Source organism: Phocoena phocoena, chromosome 1, assembly GCF_963924675.1.
Source record: "Phocoena phocoena chromosome 1, mPhoPho1.1, whole genome shotgun sequence".
In the NCBI taxonomy this organism is placed as follows: Eukaryota; Metazoa; Chordata; class Mammalia; order Artiodactyla; family Phocoenidae; genus Phocoena; species Phocoena phocoena.
Genome location: NC_089219.1, coordinates 112,049,909 through 112,071,751, shown reverse-complemented (window position 1 = coordinate 112,071,751; position 21,843 = coordinate 112,049,909). Strand labels below are relative to the sequence as shown.

At 51.6% G+C, this 21,843-nt stretch overlaps 1 protein-coding gene across 1 annotated transcript in view; it reads right to left on the bottom strand.

The window, feature by feature from the left end:
* The window catches only part of IL6R (interleukin 6 receptor), a 46,805-nt gene extending 25,195 nt beyond the window's left edge, over positions 1-21,610 (bottom strand). The window contains exons 1-3 of the mRNA XM_065895832.1: positions 21,526-21,610; positions 2,817-3,065; positions 1,526-1,649 (exon numbers count right to left, since the gene is read on the bottom strand). Of these exons, the coding sequence (XP_065751904.1) occupies positions 1,526-1,649; positions 2,817-3,065; positions 21,526-21,610 (458 nt within the window). The remainder of the gene's footprint in view (positions 1-1,525; positions 1,650-2,816; positions 3,066-21,525) is intronic.
* Positions 21,611-21,843: the final 233 nt, after the last annotated feature.

Genomic DNA, 21,843 nt, shown 5'->3' with positions numbered 1-21,843 from the left:
ACACTGAGAAGGTGGGGCCGTCTGCTTACAGGTGGGTATCCCCGTGGGGCTTGAGGGCAGGGGCCCAGTCCTGTTTGCCTTGTGCCTCTCCCTCAGCCTAGCACAGCACCCAGCCCATGGCAGACGCCAAACTCACCAAACACTTATGGAGAGAACAAGCGCAGTGGGGCGAGGGTGTGACTGCGGGTGCACACACGAGCAAAAGAGCAGAACATACAAAACCTCTTTCCAGGGGCCTGTTTCATCCCCGCAGTCCCAGGATGGGCCTGAGTGGGTTCTGGAGGCCCCAAGGCTCTCACAGTGGCTCCCCATTCCCCCTTCCTCAGTTCAGGGTAGACAGCCCAGGAGGAGGATGGACATGCCCGAGCTGCTGGCAGGAGGAAGCTGTGAGCTTAAATGCCCTGCCCTCTCTCATTCTTACTGTCAACACACAAATTACTCTAGTCCAAGTGTCAACTGAATAAAGCCTTCCCGGGGGCGGGCCGGGCAGCTGCCGGCCACTGTACAGAACATCCCATTTACGGAGGAATGCCTTCCTGGTGCCACACAATTATATCCCAACTCAGCTTCGGGCTGTGGAGATTTCTGACCTTCCTCTACTTGGAGTGTGAACCATCAGTCCTAATGGCATCTGTATCATGTGCAGATGGGCAACCTATACATGTCCCTGTGCAGAGACCAAAACATAAATATCACCGCCAGGTGACTCTCTGGAGACAGACGCAAGTGGAGACCAAAACACCCAGATGACGTCCGTCCCTGCTCGGATTTTTTGATACTCTGATGATTGCCAGCTCAAACTCAGTGATAAACAAACATCTGGACTACGGGGACCTTGGCTCTGGGATGGAGACAGAAAACTGCAGAGATGTAACCTTCCCCCTTCCATCTGTGCCTGAACTCATCTCAGGTCCCCTCACTTTGTGCCACAGGGACCCCCAGGCCGGTGTGACTTCCTGCCCCACTGCCCCCAGCTCCCTCTCCCCACTCTATCACCACTTCCTCTCAGCTGCCATTAAAATAGGAAAAGCCTGATAAGCTCACAATCAGGACACTGATCACGAGCTGCCCTTCCCCTCCCAGGACATCTGTGTCTTCTTAAGAGCAACGCCCAAAACCTTTGTATTTTGAATGAAATCAGATAGGCTGGGGTTTGATTCCGGGCAGAGCTACTTACTAGCTAGATGACCTTAAACAAGTTAACCAATCTCTGTGGTGCAGTTTCTCCATCTGTTAACGAGAAAAACAACACCCACCCCCCCACCCCACCCCCGCTATTGTGTGGGTTAATAGGACAAATATTGTAGCACAGTGACCAGCACAGGGTGAGCACTGGTGGCGAAGTCTCAGCTCCCTCCTTCATTCCCTTCTCCTCGGTCCAAAGTACTTACTTACTTTCCAATAACATTTTGGAATCACTGGCCAGCCAGTCCCATTGGGCTCCTCTGAGAGCCGCCACCACTCCCAGGGCCTCAGTCAGGAAGGATGGAGAAGACAGACACACAGCCCAGCCCAAGATACTTACAACTTCCTCACCAATAACACGGCCTTGGTGGTTGGGGACGGGGGACTCCGAGGACTCCACTCACAACCCACGTTGCTGAGGGGGCTCCTCCGGAAGCAGGAGAGCTGGGGCTCCTCGGGGGGAACTGGAAGGAGAGCACAGAGGCTGAGGAGGCAGCACACCTCACCGCCCGTCCGGGGGAGCCCTTGACTCAGCGCCCTCCCCCGACCCTGGCACCAGCCCGTACCACAGCCAAACAGCCACGCACAGATCTAACTGTGCTCGGGAAATCAAAGGATGCCAAAGTCCTCATGTCAGGCTAGGAGGTGGGGCAAGTGAGGGGAGGTGCCTGGGGGCCAACTTGCCTAAAGGGGAGCAAGACTGGCACCAAAAGTTGAGGCTATGGGGCTTCCCTGGTGGCGCAGTGGTTGAGAATCCGCCTGCCAATGCAGGGGACACGGGTTCGTGCCCCGGTCCGGGAGGGCACGAACAGAGCTGGAAGAGTTGGAACAGAGTTGCCGCGGAGCGGCTGGGCCTGTGAGCCATGGCCGCTGGGCCTGCGCGTCCGGAGCCTGTGCTCCGCAATGGGAGAGGCCACAGCAGTGAGAGGCCCGCGTACCGGAAAAAAAAAAAAAAAAAAGTTGGGGCTATGGAGTCCCACAGGCCTGGTGGTGTGGCCTTGGGCAAGTCCCAACCTCTCTTCAGTTTTCGACAATAAAGTTAAATGATGATAAAATAGTCACCATAATACTGCTGCCTCTCACTGGGACATTGGGAAGATGGTATGAGACACCAAGGAAGAAAGTCCCTCAGCACAGGGCCTGGCACACAGGGCATCTGACTACAGGATGTCTTATGAGATGCAAGGGAGTTAGGAACCTACTAACTCTAACAATAAGAATAGCTCATTTGAGAGCTTACTATGTGCTATGCAGAGCTTTTAACACCGTATTTAATCTTTACAACCACCCTGAAGTAAGTTAATAACATCAACCTTATTTTACTAACAAGGGAACTGAAGGGCAGAGAAGTTAAGCCGTGAAGGAGGAGGATTCGAACCCAGGCCCCTTGCCCTCGACCCCCAAGCCCTAACCACACAGCAAGGCCAGCTGGACGGTGTCTCCATCAGCCAGATGCCCCCACCCAGCTGGAAGCTCTACCGATCTCGCTGGCAAATGTCACTGGGCCTTTCCCCGAAATGCTTGGGCCAGGGAAATAACAGGAATTTAAAGGGTCAAGCAGGGAATCTCTCTCTGGAATGCGCGGAGCAGTGCTGGGAGCCGTCTCTGGGAGCTCTGAGGACACAACTCACCATCCACCAGCAAACGCACACTTCCAGCCGGGCGGCCGTCCTCGTAGCACGAATAGTTTCCAGAGTCGCTGAGCAGCACAGACCTCAGAAGCAGCCTCCTTCCCACGCCAGCCCATCTGCCTTGGCGTGAACCTGTGACCTGATTCCTGAGCACCCAGTGAACGGTGGCATTGTCCCCCGCTTCCCCACCTGGGCAGGTCAGGGTAACGCTGGCCCCTGGCAGGCTGGTCAGCACATCGTTTGCCACCTCTGCAGGGGGAGAAGACACTGGGTAAGCCCACAGCAACCTGACAAAGGGACTTCATCCGATTCGGGAAGCCACAAAACGCTCTAGTGCTAAACATCTCTCAAGTCCATCCATTGGCCCAGGCCACCATCACATCACCTCTTCCTGGGTTATGGCAATGGCCTCCCTGTGGCCTCCCAGCCCCGGTCTTGGCCCTCTCCACCCAGCTGCCCCAGGGAGCCTTCCAAAGCAGCTCTCTGGCCACCCCACTCCTTTGAATAGAAACCCCTTCAAGGGCCTACCGCTGTCCACAGCATAAAGTCCAAGTTTAGAGGCCTGGCCCACAGGGCTTTCCACCACTTGCCCCCTGCTGACCTCTGAGGCCTCATCTCTCCCCGCTCAGCCTTAGAGGAGACACAGTCCCCCCACCCCATCCCCACACAACTTCATCCTGTTGCAGGTCTCAGCCTAAATGTCCCTTCCCCAGAGGCCTTCCCTATCTCCTCAGCTGCATTAGGCCCCCATTCTACCTCCCCCACCATGTCACCCATCACACACTGCCGTATAATTACCAATTCCATATCCATCTTCACTTCAGGACCCCAAGTGCCACAAGACTAGGCACCCTGTTTTGTTCTCTGTCATATTTCAGTGCCTAGATCATTGCCCGGCACACGGCGGTGGCCCACTGAGCACTTGATGAATGTATAAATGAACGTATACACACAGGAATGAATGCCAGGTACCCAGTGGGACTCACAAGATGCATGAGTACACAGGAAGTCTCAGAATCCCAGGGTCTCCATTTTACAGGTAATAACTGAGGCACAGAGGAATCAGGAGACTTGCCCAAGATCACCAATAACTTAGCTACACAGCTGAGAGGCAAACCAGGTCTTCCAACTCTGTTCAGTGCTCCCTCCAGAACCCTACACCTATCTATTAAACCACTTAGGGTAATGCTATGTTTATTCTAGGGACCAAATTGGAAAGTAAAAGAGAACAAATGCAGTCCCCATCCCTGAAAAATATTATGCTACTCAAGGAAAGGATATTAAAGATACAAGTAAACTTTTTTTTAGTATAGGTTAAATAGATTCATAGAATCTAAGATTTTGGTTTTTTAATAAATTTATTTATTTATTTATTTTTGGCTGCGTTGGGTCTTCATTGCTGCACCCGGGCTTTCTCTAGTTGCGGCGATCGGGAGCTAACTCTTCATTGCATTGCACGGGTTCCTTATTGCGATGGCTTCTCTTGTTGCAGGGCACGAGCTCTAGGCGTGCGGGCTTCAGTAGTTGTGGCTCGCGGGCTCTAGAGTGCAGGCTCTATAGTTGTGGCGCACGGGCTTAGTTGCTCTGCAGCATGTGGGATCTTCCCGGGCCAGGGCTTGAACCCGTGCCACCTGCATTGGCAGACGGATTCTTTTTTTTTTTTTTTTGGCGGTACGCGGGCCTCTCACTGTTGTGGCCTCTCCCTTTGCAGAGCACAGGCTCCAGACGTGCAGGCTCAGCGGCCATGGCTCACGGGCCTAGCCGCTCCGCAGCATATGGGATCTTCCCGGACCGGGGCACGAACCCATGTCTCCTGCATCGGCAGATGGATTCTTAACTACTGGGCCACCAGGGAAGCCCAGAATCTAAGATTTAAATCAGTCTAGCCAGCTGAGGAAACTGAAGCCAGGGAAAACAGCAAGTTTTCATGTTAAGCACACTTGGTCCTTCTAACCAAACGTGTAGCCATTTATTAGCAAACAGCAGCAATAAGTCTGGTCAAAGATTTCCGAAAGGCCCAGCAACAGCCTGGGCACCTGACCTCACCTCCCACCTGTGCTCCTGGGCTGGGAGGACCAGCACTAGTGTCCTCCCGACCTGCAAAGCCTTCTTGCTTGGGAGGAGTTTTTAATCTCACGCTTAACTGACTGTCCTTCCTCCCGCCAAGGTAGCTGTTGGAGAGGACAGAATAAGGCTCAGTGACTCCCAGGAGGATAACACTCAAAGCCAGCGGCGCTGGTTGTCCAGATCAACCGCCGGCCATAGTCCAGAGATCAGGGACATGAGCATCAAAGGGACAGCGACAGCTCCTGTCTGGCTACACAGATTCCCTTCAATCTTCCTTCTCACCTTATCACTTGGAGTCAGAGTCCTCCACCCTGGCAACCTCTGCCCCGAGGTTGGCAGGTAAGGGACAGGTGCAAGGGCAGCATAGCAGCCGGTCACCTAGGGTTTCTTTCTCTTCACTATCAGAGCCTTCGACTTTGGGTGAGAAAAATGGCTGAATCTCACCATGCAGCGAAGCGAGTGTGGCCAGGTTCCTCAGACCCCTCTGCCTCACTTTCCCCCACTATGGGCCAAGATGCATGAGTACATGCATCTTGAGGAGGTCCCCAGAGCCAGGCACCAGTGAAGAGGACAGAGTTAGGTGGCAGAGAGACCCTGCCCTCAAGGACAAGACATGTAAGACACATTCACTGCTGCAGAACTGGGACAGAGGACACAGGGCGCCCCTGAACACCAGCAAAATCCCAGTCCCTAAGAGACCAAGTCCACTGAGGGTACCTCCACGCCCAGAGGGCTTAAAAGAGGTATGAAAAGCCCTAACTACAGGACACCTTTCATACATAATCTTCAGTAATATATTTCCAGCATTTCAAGTATCATTTTTAAAGGTACTATATGATATTGAACACATGCAAATTAATATATGTAATGTACATGAAAGCTATGAAGCATGAAACACCCCCGAACTCCTACCAACCAAACCACTAGCACAACCATTGTCTCTGAAGCTCCCTCTGTGTTCTGCATCCCCCAGCCTCCCTGCTTATACAGTGTTACATTTTGGACTTATCGCTCCCTCACTTTTTTTTTTAATAGATCTTTATTGGAGTATAATTGCTTCACAGCACTGTGTTAGTTTCTGTTGTAAATGGGTTCAGTTTCGCTACTCATGGATCCCTAAATTTTTCTTAACTTTGTGTGATATTTGAGAATTATGTAAATAGATTACAGTCTTCTGTGACATGTTTTTGTCATTCATTGTTTCCATGATTCATGTAGCTATAGTTATTCATTTTCACTGCTGTGTAATATTCCATTGGACAACAATATCATTCTCTTGCTGAGGGAGGTTTTGGGTCGTTTCCAGTGTTTTGCTATATCAAAGAGTGTGCTATTAACTTTCTCGAAGGTGGCTCTTGGCTCATTTGCCCAAGAATTTTCCTGAGTAGAATTACTGGTCCTGGTGTGTGTGCATGTCACACATGTCCTTTTCCTTCATAATTGACACACAGTCCAAACCTTTTAAGTCTTATGTGCACCTGACAGTGGCTATGGCTTGCCACGTCCAGTCCACATACTGAATTACATCTGTGCCTGAATCAGGTTAGGTCTAGAAGACACACCGACACTTTGAATCAGTATATCGATACTTTCACTTTTCCATTTTCCACTTAATAAAGCAGCTATAAGTACAAAACCTAACATGGATGTCAAGTTCATGCACAAATTACCAACATTGTAGGAACAAAGACGGAGACACCGTCGGGAATTCCCTGGTGGTCCAGTAGTTAGGACTCCGAGCTTCCAGTGCAGGGAGCACGGGTTTGATCCCTGGTCGGTGAACTAAGATCCAGCAAGCCACATGGCGAGGCCAAAAAAAAAAAAAGATGGAGATGCTGTCAGAGTAGGACAGTCTTCTGGTGGGTGGCCCCGCTGTGCAGTGCTTACAACATCCCTCCATCAGCTGACGAACGGAAGTCGGAATTCACAAGGCACCAATACACAATAGATTATCAGGGTTGCCTGAAAGTCCAAGTAGGGGGTCAAGGACCATGGCAGGCTCATCCTTTCCTTGGCACTTTCCACATGGCACCATCCTTAACTATATATAGGTCCCCCTCCCCAGTCATGACTATGAGGCTGTGAACTCCCACTAGCACTCCTCAGAGAACTCAGTAGGTGCTTAATTAATGTTTAATGTAGGGTGCCTAAGAGGTACCCACAAGGTCAGGGCCTCCACAGTGCACACTCCCAGGAGCCCCTGTCACACAGGACACAGCGGTCTACGTGGTGTCCCTCGTGTGGTGCAGTGGGCAAGCCCTACGCTAGAGACCAGAAGAGCCAGCTTGTCACAGCCAGGAGATGCTGAGGAAAGAAACTATAAGCCTGGAGCCAGAAGGGACTCTCTTTTCTGCTTCTGCCTTTGCCAGTTCCAGGAAATATGTTTCTCTGGTCACTTCCCTAACCCCCAGTTCAGATGGAAGCTCTCGCCGTGGCTAGTGACCAGCTTGAACAATAGCAGGGGCTGTTCTGTTCCTGAATTCACCAACAATGGCCAGAGGATTTGGGCAGCTCAGAGAAATCACAAATAAAAAGACTTTTTTTCTCTTCTGCTAAAGCAGAGCTTCAGGAGCAACATAATGGCCACTTCCTCTGCCAAAGAACTTGAGTAATGGTTCTCTGAATCTTTAAAACTGAGTCACTATTTTTTTTTAATGGGGAATGATTAATTATAAAACACCCATTGGCAAGTATTGCCTGTCCCTGCCCTTCTTCAAAATACATTTCTTCTAGAACCTGTGAACAATGCTGTGTTAACTATGCTTTTAAAAGCATTCTATGCAGGATGATCACAGTCAAAACACTCAGAGAGGAAAGACCACAAGAAAACATCCTTGCTACAGTCAGAGTGGGCAGTGCTGCCCCTACCCAGCCGCCCACCCCTCTGCCTCCTGACCCCAATCTCTGAGTCAGTGCCCGTGACACCGTGGGGCTGCGTAGGAGGCCCTGGGCATCTCTCTCTCTCTTTTTTTTTTTTTTGGCTGCAACTCGTGGCTTGCGGGATCTCAGTTCCCCAACCAGGGACTGAACCTGGGCCAAGGCAGTGAAAGCCGGGCATCCTAACCACTAGGGCACCAGGGAACCCCTGCCCGAGCAACTCTTTGAAAAGGAGGAGGTGATGTTCACAGAATGCCCTCCTGGTACTTCCACCCACCTCTCCAAATGATGGGACTAGAGGCAATTTCTTTCTCTTCCTTTCATCTTTCTGTATTTTTTTCAATTTTCTATAAGTTGTTTGTATTACTCTTATAATGAACACACACAGACACACATACATATGTGTGTATATATATATATATATATATATATATATATATTTAAGACAAGCTACATAGCGTGGATCTGTCCAAGTTATCACGCCTAGGGAGGGAGGAGGTGGGGCAGAATGCAGTGGATACCAGGAAATAGGGGTGGGGTGAGAGTGGAGTTTTCAGGACAAGCAGCTTCTGACGGCACCTTCCAGGTCAAAGAACGTTCACCCCCCACGCTTGCAGCTCTGCCCTCCAACCCTTGCAGCTCTCTGTTTTGTCACTTTCACTGCACGCTGCACGCTTAGCCCTCAGCCATGCTGGCCTCATCCCCTGGTGGACACAAGGTCACCGTCCCTCCCTATCTGCCCTGTTTGTCCGCTCCCTGGAGTCTGCCAGGGCCCTCCTGAAGGCCTCCCTTATGGGGAAGAGCCAAAGGGAAGAGACACAGTGGGGAACAGGCGAGGAGGGAGCTCCTGAGAACATCCTGTTCCCCAGAGATGTGCCCCAGCCATTCTCACGCTCCCACTCTGGGAGGTGAGGGGACCAGGTGGGGAGGGAGGGGTTGGCCCTGCACACCCTGACATTCAGCACAGCATGCAGTTTAGCATCTGCCCTTGAGCAATTGCTCAGCCATTTGAGGCCAGCATTGCAAGCCCATGCCTGTCCCCTCCTTAAGACTCAAGAATTTCTTTGTGCACCATCAAGTGCAAAAGGCCAGAAACCTTAATCCTGGAGAGAGAACTGACAGTTAGTGGTGAACACCTACTATGCACTGACACTCCTCTCCACAAAACCCCATGGAAAACTGAAAACTACCTATAACACAGGCCGCCCTAAGATAAATGTCCCTGACATGTTGAGGGAGCCAAGAGGAGGGGTAGAACACTCAAAAACGGAGGGATTCAATGGAAGAGATATTTGGGTTGAGCCTTGAGACATGAGTAGGAGTTTGATAAGTGGAACTGCAGGGAATGGCATTGTATAAAGAGGGAACAGCACGGAAAGGCATTGAGAAGTGAGGGCCCGGGAGGGCAGGTATCTGGTGTCCTCCAAGGGGATCAGAAACCTGACTCTGCAGGCAGAGGTATGTGTAGGCTCATACCTCTTTATGAGCACCTGGAGGTGCCCACCCACCTCCAACCCCAGCCTCCAGGACAGGAGCCAACAGAGCTTCCTCCTTCTGTTAATCTTCCAATCACCAGTGCCTGCCCTCCCCCACCCCACCCCTTCCTGGCCTCCTAGTGCATCACAAAGCATCCCAGAGGCAGCAGAGAGGAGGCGGCAACGAAGGACTGTTGAGCCTCCTTTGTTCTCACCAAGGTCAATGTCAGATGCAGGGTGGCAGCACCCTACATCCCAGCTGCCTACGAAAAGGGATTGTGCAGAGGACCAAAGCACCTCACTTGGGACTGAGAGCAGCTAAGTATCCCCTCCTGAAAACAAACCTCCCCAAATCTCCTCCTCAACTGTCAATGAACTCAGTATCTGGTCTGGTCTTGTTCAGTCACTGACAACTAACTGGGTGGGGCTGGACTGACACCAAGATACACTCTTGTCTTGATTTGTCCTTTAACATAAAACACATCTCTAAGAGTGGCAGGCAGCCTGACATAGGGGAAGCAGCCCTGTGTTATCAGAAGACCCGAGTTCTATTCCTGGTCTTGCCACTGACTTGCAATGAGCCTTGGGCACATCACAGCCCCTGACAGAGCCCCACTCACCTTCTCTACGAGGTGAGGGTTCAGACTACAGTCTGAAGCTCCCTGCTGCCCCTGTTCCTGCCGTCTAGCATCTTATCACTCTGAATCACTAGCTCACAGAGGGCAGGAAGCATGTCTGTGTCTGTTTATCTCAGACAACAGCCCAGCTTGAAAATACAATTAATCTATGGACTTATTATTCTAATAGTCAATGACTTTTGGAGAAGGATGATGGCCGGGGCATCCCAGTGCCCTCAGACAGACGCATCTCCTTATCCCTAGAGAGCCCCAGGAGAGGGAAATTCCCACAACCTCCCTCGCCTCTCACTCCTCAAGGGGAAGAGAGTTTAGGTCCTAGTAACCTCTGGCAACCAAATCCACACATCCCGGCCCAATGCTCACGCAATCCCACTCCCTGGGCCGCTGGGCCCCCCACCATGGCCGACACCTCTCAAGCCTGGGAACTTTGCAGTACAGCCCTGGGAAGTGAGACTCTTCCCCCTTCCAGACCTAAGGTTGGGTGCCAGAAACCCAGACAGCTTTCTTGTTTTTCTACTTTTTTCCTTCTTCAAGTAAACTTGCAAATGTCAATAACCAGAGAAAAACACGCACACGGAGACACATATTTCTCAACTCTCTTGCAGCTTGTTGTTCTTGCCAGCAAAAACAAGTTCAGCTTCCTGGACCCGTTTATGTAAGCGGTGAAGCAGCTGCCCAGTGCCACCGCAACACGGGTTTAGCTCACGCCTGCTAATCCCACCGCCCCGGTTTCTGAGCAGGGACAGTCGTCTGGGCTGGCAGCTGGGCCGGCTAGCAGCACAGGACGGCCTCCAGCCTCTGGGGCTGCAGAGACACAGGATCTCAGAAGGGGGTCACAGAGGAACCGCAGGGCCCCTGTCAGCAGTAAAGACCCTGATCTGGAAGGAGGGAGCTGCTGAGAAGTCTCCAGGAGAAGAACGTGGGAACCTCATGTTCAGAGGGAAACACATGCAGAATTTGACCCCATGGGGCCTAGAACGAGTCCCCAGTGTGCTCTGTCCCCTCTCCCTGTATCCCCATCTAAGGACTGAAACCAATGTCCTGACTTCCTGAGTAATAATAAATGGAACACTCAGCACCACCTACAGCATTTAGCAGGTGTCAGGCGCTTTACCTAAGAGCCCTCCGCTCCTACAACAACCCTGCTATGGGGGAGGCTGGTCCCCGTTTCCGTGGAAGTTCAGAGAAGTTAAGGAACTGGCCCGAATTCACACAGCTAGTGAGGGAGGGAGTCTGCGTTGGCTCCGGGTGAGTCTGGCCAAAGCCCCCCTCTCTCCGGGGGTCCAGGCGCATCCCCGTGTTCCAGCCCAGCCCCACTTCTCTGGGCTGCCCACCACCCTGCGTCTCCCCCTCTCTCCCAATTTCCCCTCCTCCTCCCTGCTGTCCTCAGGCCTTTCTACCCATCACAGAGGCTCAGGGAGGGGAGTCCTGGGGTTGAGGGGTCTGTGTGAAGGGGGAGCGAGCCTTTTCCCACGCAGCCCTGCCACACCAACTAGCCCCTCAGGGGCTCTCCCAGGAAACCGGGGGCCAAATACCCTTGATCTTTCTCCTTCTACCCTACAGCAACAGCACTCTTGTGATGAGTTATAGTTTAAAAGCGCCCCCCTCCCCGACGGACTCCCAATCTCACACACTCACCAGATCATCCACTCACTTCCCTAAAATCCCCAGAACGCCCTCCCTTGCCATTTAGGGCTGGGCCTCTGTGGCCCCTGCCACCTTCTCTAACTCAGCTCCCAGCCCCACCTCTTCCACAGCCCGCTCCTCAGGTTGCTGACTCCTGCCCTCCTCTCTGTCTAATGTGTTTGTACTTCTGTACCTGCTCGTATTTGTCTTGTATTTGGTGGAGTCAGTATTTATCTTGGCATGGCCTTCCCCTCCATCCGCACCAGGGACTGTATACTTACTGCTTGGACGGAGGGTCTGGGAGGCTCCTTTGGACCATAAAAAGGTAATACTGGCTGCTGACTCAGAGACCAGCACGTGTGACCAACTCCTCACAAGAAAAACATTCAATCCTCCCCTGGCAGCATCACAGATAATCAGCTGGCCCCGGCCTGGAAGGTCTGGCCTGGGTCACCTCTCAGAGATTATAAACTAATTAGAGGAAAAGATATCAAAGGAGGGCAAACAATTCAATTCCCCCACCCCCACCAAACCCCAAGAAGCAGATTGAGAAATAAAAAGAGTAAAGGCAAGACTACGCAGGCCGGTAAGAAGGGCACATGGCCACAGGTGGACACAGACGGGACCTGGGTCCAGAAAGGGGCTAGGCTGGGGCTACAACCACAGAGTGGGTGCTGATCTAAGAGTTGCTCTTCTAGGGCTATAAAGGCCCTTCAAGATGATTCAGCCAACCTGCCCATTTTTATAGATGAGGAGAACCAGGGCCCAGAAATCACACAGCCAGTGTGTGGTGTAGCCAGGACTGGAGCCCTGGGCCTTGGGACTCTGGGTCATGCTGGCCCCACAGCCCAGTGCCTTCCCAGGAACACAGCACAAAGGGTCCTGTCTTCCTGTCTCTGAACTTGGCCTTGGAGTCTAACCAGGAGCCTGACCCACATCAGGGTCTTTCCTGTGTTTGTGGAAGCAAAGGGGGGCAGGGGGCAGCACATACCTGATATCTGTTCCCCCTTCCCCATCCCAAACCATATCCACTCCCACCACCTGCCCCAGCTTCCACTCCTCCACCCCTTTAGGTATGAGGAAGCAAAGCTAAAGATTTGAGAAGTCACAGAGTGGAGGTGTGGTAGGGAGTGACTAGAAGGGACACAGGAGAGCCTGCTGGGGCTGGTCATGTAGCTGAGTGGTGGTTACACGGCTATGCTCAGTTTGTGAAAATTCATCGGGCTGTTACATTTATGCTGAGCACACTCTCCCGTATGTATGTCACACTGCCATACACATTTTATAAAGCCCCTAATTCAAGCCTACATTCTTCTCCTTACTCCCATGTACCATGAGCAGACACACACACACACATGCACACACTGGTCTAGCTTCATGTCACCATGAAGAAAGCAGCTCAGAATGGAAGAGCAGGCATATCTACCCTCAGTGAAACTGTGAAACCTGGTTTCCAGCTTTCCTGCCCCCAGCCTGTTCCCCTCATAAATAAGCCAGGCCAGGCCTACCATGTTTTGAGCTAGGGAGACTCAGCATTATAATTGTGTCAGTGCTCCCTAAGTTTTCTCTAAATTTTACTTGATCCTTACAAAAATACCAACAGGACTTTTTTTTCTTGGAAGTAGGCAAGCTGATTCTAAAGTTCAAACAGAAATGTAAACAAGCAAGGATAGCCAGGAAAATTCTGAAAAAGCAGAGAACTGAGAGGAGGATTAGCCCTACCAAACTCTAAAGCATATTATAAAGCTATAGTTATTAAAACAGTGTGTGGTACTGACACATGAGTAGACAGACAAAACTATGGAGGAGACTAGAAAGTTCAGAAGTAATAGTAACCAAAAATAGCTTTGTCTGCACTATTGAACTGTACCCTTTAAAATGGCTAAGATGACTGACCTCCCTGGTGGTGCAGTGGTTAAGAATCTGCCTGCCAATGCAGGGGACACGGGTTCGAGCCCTGGTCCAGGAAGATCCCACATGCCATGGGGCAACTAAGCCCGTGTGCCACAACTACTGAGTCTGCGCTCCAGAGCCCATGAGCCACAACTACTGAGCCCAAGTGCCACAACTACTGAAGCCTGTGCCCCTAGAGCCTGTGCTCCAAAACAAGAGAAGCCACCACAGTGAGAAGGCCACGCACCGCCACAAAGAGTAGCCCCCGCTCTCCGCATCTAGAGAAAGCCCACACGCAGCAAGGAAGACCCAATGCAGCCATAAATAAATAAATAAATAAATAAATTTTATTTTAATAAAATAAAATGGCTAAGATGATAAATGTTATGCTTTTGTATCTTACTACAATTATTTTAAAATAGCTTAGTTTGAGTGTTGGCTATATAGAGGTGCTATTATAAGCTTGCACGTAGATGACCTAACTTGATCTTCCCAACAGCTTATCTTACAGAAGAGGAGGCTGGTTACATAGCTAATTAGGGGTAAGCCTAGATTCAAACCCAAGCAATCAGGCCTCAGAATTTGTGCTTTTTTACTACTCAATCTGCGGACAAGAAGTATAAACCCAAGTATATACAGTAATTTGGTAGATTTTAAAGGTGGCTTTTAAAATCAGTGGTGGAAAGATGGATTATTCAATAAACTATAAAAAAGGACATCAGGTGATAACTGGGGGAAGAAAAGTTAGAGCCATACCTCAGTCCATGATAAATTCAAAATGGATCAAACATTTAAATACAAAAAATTCTTAAAGACACCCGAAAAAAAAAATCTTTTTTTTACTCCCTCCCAAAAAGAATCTTTTAAGACAATCTTGGCATAGGGAAGATCTTATTAAGTATGATACAAAATGTACAAGTCATAAAAGAAACTGATAAACCCAACTACAATTTTTTTTAATACACAAAAACCACCCCCCACCCAAAAAAGTCAAAAGACAAATGACAAACTAGAGAAAAATCTTCACAACTCATATCATAGAGGGCTAAATTCTTTAATATATTAAGAGGAAAAAACCCAACAACCCAGTTTTTAAAAATGAGCAATGAATATGAACAGGCACTTCATAGAAACAGGTTATGCAATAATAGTCTCTCAAACATGGGAAAACCTGTATATTCACACTCAGATAAGATAAATGCAAATTAATTCCACACAGATGCCATCTCTGTGTAAATAGTTTAATAACACATTTTCATCACAGGTGTGGGGACACAGGCATTCTCTCATTGCTGCGGGGAGTATGAATTGGTGCAACTTCCACTCTCACTCAAAAGTACAAATGCACATGGCCTTCGACCCACAGGTTCACCTTCAAGGAATTTATCCTGCGGATGTTCTTGAGCTCAGGCAACATGATGGATATGCACTTACTTCCCAAAGCACTGTCTGTAATGGCAAGACAGGAAACAAGCCCAAAGCCAACGTCCATCAAAAGGAGACTGTGTAGGGACTTCCCTTGTGGTCCAGTGGCTAAGACTCCGCACTCCCAATGCAGGAGCCCCGGGCTTGATCCCTGGTCAGGGAACTAGATCCCACATGCTGCAACTAAAGATCCCGCACGCGGCAAGGAAGATCCCACGTGCCGCAACTAAGACCCCGCGCAGCCAAATAAATAAAGATTTAAATATATAAAAAAAAACAACTAATGTTAAAAACTTAGCACTATTTTCAGGACATACCTAATCTCTCCAAAAATGTGAACAGTTGTAATTATTATTCCCACTGCATTAGTGGGTCTTTCCCCTTTTCTGTGAGAAAGTCTTCATGCTATAGCCTCCCCCTCTCCTCCCATCAAAATGGGGTCTTCAGATCAATAGCAGCTATCAAGCACCTGCTTTTGTTTGTTTCAGCCTCAAGACGTGTTGCTCTGTCTGGGCTTGGAGTGACTCGGCCCAAGGTCTGCTGGCTTGTTAAGCGGGTAGTCAAGAGACAGGCCCGGACTGTCTGACCCCTGAGCTGTTTTCTCTCTCTGCTGTCCCAGCTGCCTTGTTAAGAGACAGAGAAAGATCACTTACAGTGACATGTGGTTACAAAACATTCCCTTGACCCAAAGTGATATGAATGGATATGGGGGAGGAGGAGGTTACAGAGCAATGGCTTAAACATACACTGTGGCCTTAACTATTCTTCTTAAGAGACATACTGAAGAAGGACACTTCCTGGGGCAAAAGTAGGGCTGTCTTTGCCACACCAGTGCATATGGAGCTGGTGAGTCTGAGGACACTGAGAACACAGACGATAACCTTGAAGTCACCATGCTTTGGGAAGGGTGGGAGTTGTGGGTGACACACGTGATACAGTGGAAAGAGCAAGGTTCAGAGTAAGGTCTGTCACTTCCTTGCTGTGCGACGTTGAGCAAGTTGCTTAATCTCTCTGAGCCTCGGTTTCCTTTCACCTACTCAAGGACACTGCTTCAGCGATTCTCACCTCTCTGTCAATTTTTGATCTCTACTAGATCATTTCCATCAGCAAGCAAACATGCTGAGATTTCAGTCTTTTTTTTTTTTTTTTTTTTATGCGGTACGCAGGCCTCTCACTGTTGTGGCCTCTCCTGTTGCAGAGCACAGGCTCCGGACGCGCAGGCTCAGCGGCCATGACTCACGGGCCCAGCCGCTCCGCGGCATGTGGGATCTTCCCGGACCGGGGCACGAACCCGCGTCCCCCGCATCGGCAGGTGGACTCTCAACCACTGCGCCACCAGGGAAGCCCTTTCAGTCATTTTTTTAAAAATTCTTTTCATGACCCCACTTCTCCAGCCAACGAACAGTCCATTTCTTTTCTCCCCTTTACGGCTAAAATCCTCTGAAGAGTAGCCTCTACCAGCCGGCTCCAGTTTCCCTCCTCCTGCTCTCTCTGCAAACCACTCCTGTCAGCCTTAGGCCTTCACCATTTCGCCGAAACTCCTCACATCAAGTCAGGGTCACCAGCGGCCCGCGTGTAGCTAAGTCCACTGGTTAGGTTGTCCTCTTGCCTCTCAGCAGCGTTTGACGCCACTGACTGCTTCTGCCTCTTGACGCACTGCCCTCACTGGATTTTCTGGACAACAACTCTCCTGGTTCTCCTCCTGCTCCATTGGTCTCACCTTCTCAGTCTCCTCCTCCTTTTCCAGCCTGAGAAGGTTGGAGTGTCCCAGGGCTCAGCCCGGGGCCTCGTCTCTTCTCCATCTACACTTTCGCCCTCGGTGATCTCAGCCACTCTCAAGGCTTGAAATAATATCTGCCATCAGTCGACTCCCAAATACATACCTCAACTCAGTCCTCATTCCCAAACTCTGGACTCCGTACCCAGCTCGTCAGCATCTTCTCGCCTTGTCCAATAGAAAACTCAGTTTCAACGTGTCTGAACTGACCTCCTGATCTCCCCCCAGCAAGACCTGGTGTCCTACAGTCTACCGCATCGATGCACTGCCCTCAGACTCCTCTCACACACGGCTGCTGTGAAGAGTAAATGAGGTCACAGATGCAAAGAGCCCAGCACAGTTCCGTGTACGGTCGTCACTCAGTATGGTAACGGTTGTTGTAACCATCACGTAGAGAGAGAAAACCAGAGGATGCTTTTCGGGGAAGGAAGTTGGGAGGTGGAGGGAAACTGAGCACAGGTGCTGGGAGACAACCTGGATGCAGGGCCTCAGGGGGCACACTCCTAAGAGCAGAGCCAGAGGGCAGAGCTGGCGGGGTCAGGTAGGAGTGAGGTGCAGCTAGAAGTCAGGCCAAACCCAGGACCATGCCAGAAAAGCCCCTGACTATGCCAGAGACTTTGGACCTTTTTGGATCTCAAGTGCATAAGAGGGTAAAGCACACAGATGACCCAAAAGAAACTCCCCAGGGCTTCACCAAACACAGTCTAAGAGTTAAAAGCCTCTTTTTTGCCATCTTCCTCTTGCCACTCCAGTCCTCAAGGATTCTCTTCCAAAGACTGATACCTCAATGACAGTTAGCAACAGGACATTTAGCATTTCCCTGTCCAGCTGGAGTCTAAGGGGCCCCATGGCTGAGGCCTGGTCTCCCCAGAGACAACCCCAAGCTTCACCGGGGCAGAGGGCACCCGTGTGTCCCCACAGAGCCCTCTGCTCCAGAACCCAACAGGCCCTCGGGTAGGACCAGATTGTTAAAGAGGAGACAGGAATTTTCCTGCGCAAGATGGGAGTATAAGGAATCCCTAAATATTTTTATATTTCTTCAGGCCTTCATGCAAGCATCATCTTCTTGGTGAGAACTTCCCTGGCCTCCCCTCGAAAAGATCAATTCTACATCCTCCTCAACACGTACGCAGTTCCTATCTCCCGCCCTCCTCAACACGTACGCAGTTCCTATCTCCGGCCCTTGCTTTATTTTTCCTCCTTAGCACTAGTCACTATCATACTATATATTTAATTTACATCCCCAGTAAAGCGAAGCCCCAGTGAGCCAGGGATTTTTGGCTATTTGGTTCACTGCTGTATCCTCAGCTCTTAGAAGAGTGCTTGGAACATCGGAGGAGCTCAAAATATTTTTTTCAAACGAGTAAGTTATTAGCTACGCGCATTTAAGCATTTGCTCTGTGCTAGAGACCTCACTGTACACTCTGTAGTACCTTACTTAGGGCATTTCATTGTCATAACAACTCTGCAAGGTAGTATATGAATTATTTCTATTTTCCAGATGAGAACAGTGAGTCTCTGAGAAGTAAAATCCCTCACCCAAGCTCACGTTATTTCTCCATGGCAGGGCCAGGCAGAGATCTGTCTGGCTCCAAAACCTTAACCATTACCTGTGCGGGATGAGCTGTGTTCAGGTGGAGAGAAGGTCCAGAGAGAGATAAAGGAAGACGCAACAGAAAACCTCTGGAAGAAACTGTGTAGCACTCGAGACCAGTGCTGTCCAGTAGACCTTTCTGCAATGATCGCGAAATGCTCTATACCTGCGCTGTCAAATACGGTAGCCAAGTGTGACTAGCGCAACTAAGGCACTACATTTTAAATTTGATTTCATTTTAATTAATTTAAATTCAAATAGCCATACTTAGTAAATGGCTACCATATTCGAGAGAACAGCTCTAGACCTTTAAGACTGACCTGGAAAAGCCCAGATTAGGTGATGGGCACGCTCTGGTTCACAGGTGGGCCGGTGGCACGCAGGCCTGGTGGGACAGGAGAAGCGGAGGGGAATTGACAGCAGTGAGCACTGGGGTGGCTCTGTGTCATCCTTACAAACACCCTCTAAGGGGAGGATTTGTTAACCCAGTCCACAGAGGGAGACGCGGAGGGTCAGAGATGAGATATGCAGTGAGGGTCCACGTGCCGCTGTCTCAGGGTCTTGGTCCACACCCCCTTCTCCGACACCTTGTCCTTGGGTAGCTGGTACCCAGCGGGACAGGTCAGAGGGTTTCTCAGTCCCTCTTAGGGATTTAACCTTGACCATTTTCAAGCTCCTTTTAAGGTAGACTCTCAGGGTGGCTGATCCCAGGGCTTCACAGGACTCAATAAATGTTTGCTGCAATGAGTAAACAAGAGGCAGAGCTAAAGTGGGGAGAGATTTCTGGCAACTAGAAGCCCAGTGGGGGAGGGCCCTCCTTCAGTTCCTCAATCACACCACTTAGCCAGTCATCCTCAAACTTGCGAATCACAAGGGGTGCTTGTCGAAAAGGACATTTCCTGAGCCTCACTTCCAGACATTTCTCTTCAGTAAATCTGGGGTGGGGGCCAAGAATCAGCATTTTTGTCAAGCACCCAACCCCCACCCCCAGTGCATGTGGCACACCTGCACACACACACACCAATTCTGATTCAAACAGACCCAGAACTACCCTTTTAAGAAATACTGGTTTAGGTTGAGACTAGGAATGCAGGTAGACATTGGGGGCAGAAAGAGGTTGCTGTAAAGGGAAGTTCAGAGGCTGAGACAGGACTCTGAGAGATTTAAAGGTGTACGTGTTTGCTTTGCACACCGTCTTGCATTGCAGATCATGGAAGGAACCTGAGTCACCGAGGTCCAGGCCTTCCACACCCAACACCTACGTCCCAGCTAATCCAGGCCCCTAGACGGCGATTCACCTGAGTGACCCTGCCAGCTCTTGGACGTGTGGGCAGCGGCTGATCCCAAGGAAAGTGGGCCCACAGCCCGGAGAGCCAGCGGATTTCCCCTCTAAACTAACTCCAGCCTCTGCTACCCCTCTCGGCCCCTTACTTCTCCAAAGCAAGGCATCTCACAGTCATTTGCTCCATGCTTCCTGTACAATGTCTTTATTTTTGCTCTCAAGTTTGTGGGCTGAGTCTCTGTGGGTGTGGGAGGGGAGCTGGGTATTTTCTACTTCTCTGCATTTTCCTTCTGAACTGGGAGGGCTTTCACTTCCTCCCCAAACTCTCAGTTCTGCCTTTCACAGCCTGTCGACGCCTTGAGACCACTTGGCTCGTCCCACCTGAGCACCAGGAAAATGGAGAACTGGCTGCAACCGGCTGCCCTCGCAGTACCTTGCAGCCACTTAGGAGCAAAAGAAAGCAGCAGCTACAGCAGTAACCTCCCTGGGGCAGGTGCCCTGGGGTGTGGTGTGAATAGCAACACAGGCAGGCAAGGAAGCCTTGTGCCCTCCTGGGCGACCCAGGCCTCACCCCTGCCTTGCCTCCCTCTGATAAAACAGTGGGCAAACCCAGGCTTTCCCTTCCCTTGGCCTCTTCTGCCCAGCACTCAGCCATCCAGGGGTGACTCTCATCTTGGCCCCCAAACACCCCCAGCTCTGCCTGCTGGGCTAGGATCTACCACCCCTGAGCACAGGGCCATGGAGGGGTGGGCCTCCACCAACTAGGCCTGACAACTTCCCATCCCAACCTCTCTGAACCTCAGCCTCCTCTTTGGAACAAAGTATTATTTAGATCCAGTGGAGAATTAGAAAACGTGTGTAAAGCCTAGGTGGCCTCAATCAACAATGGCTGTTACTGGCAGGGGTTATAAATGTGTGCTGAGAAAAAGAATCCCTTTACCTTCCTCTCCCAAGCACGAGGAACACAACCATTCAGAAGGCAAAGAGACCTGCAGGCACACCAGCCCCTGGCTCTCTCCAGCAGGGAGGGGTCAGGCTGAGGGTGTTCACCCAGGGTAGGAGCGCCGTGCGGGTCTCGCAGTGAAAGCTAGAGCCACCGTCTCCCCAGCCATCTGTTCCCAGAAGCCTGCCGGCTGCCCCCTTGGTTTTCCGCTGTGTCCTCAAAGAAGCCCTCAGACCCTAAAATAAACCTCTGGAGAAGCAGTTGCCCAGCTCCTCTAGAGGAGAGCCTAGACGTGCAGCTGGGCATGCCGCCAGAGCCCAGAGAAAGGACTAGCGGCCAAAGGTACATTACAGTCCACAGGAGCAACAAGTGTCCCGTGCCCTCTGCCTCACCCCTCCTTCTCTCGTCTGGAAGTGGAGTCCAGTGCGTGCCCGCCTCAAGACGTCCCAATCCCTGGCCAACCTCCCCACTTGGCTTAAATTCCCAGGGCTGAGGCACACGGCTTGCTAGAGCTGTTGTCTGCCTAAGGGAGTGCGGGCAGCGGGCAGCGGGAGGGTCCGTGACTCAGCGCCCATGATGTCACTCCCTTCACAGTCAAGGCACTGTCATCCACACATAAACCCGGGGGGCTGAGGGGAGAGCCAGGCGGGATGCCTTCCCCAAAGCTGAGGGGCAAAGGGGGCGCTGGTACAAAGGACGCCCCGGGCAGGAACTCCACCCCGCGAGGGCATCTCCTTTTAAAGTAAGCCGGGCCGCAGTTGTGTAAGGACTCCTGGGGCACTGGGAAAGGAGACAAGGGAATCAGGTTTCTGAGAACACACCAAGTCCTGTACGCAGACCGCAGGGAGCTACCCGGCCGCAGGGCTGTCACGGGGAAAGCGCGCCCGGCCAAAGGCGCAGGACGCAGCAGGGGGCGCGCGAGCGAGCGCCCGCCACCGGACAGCTGGGTCAGCCCGGTGCCTCACCTCGTGCCGCGGGAACCCAAGCTAGCCCCGGACAAGGGGGGCCGTCACCGCTCCGGCCTCCCTCCGCCGCCCCGCGTCTGCGGCGCCCACAGCGGTTCCCTCACCCGCCAGCTGCTCCAGCCCTCCAGATGCGCCCGAAGCCCTTACCCAGCGCGGGGCAGCCCCCCGGGGCCAGCGCCGTCCCGGGCGTCGCAAGCAGGGCGGTCAGCAGCGCGCAGCGGACGGCCAGCATGCTTCCTCCTCGGCTAATGCCCCATGGTCCCAGAGAGGCGGGCGGGCGGGCGGACGCGCGGGTCGGGAGCGGGCGGCCGGGGCGGGGCGGGGCGGCGGGCGGGCTTAAGCCCCGAGGGCAGCCCCCATCCCCTGGGGGCCCGCGATCTGCACGCACGGCGAGTCCCCGATCCCCGCGCCGCTCTCGGCTCGGCTCCCTCTGGCCACGCTCCGTGTCAGTGCGACTTCCCACTT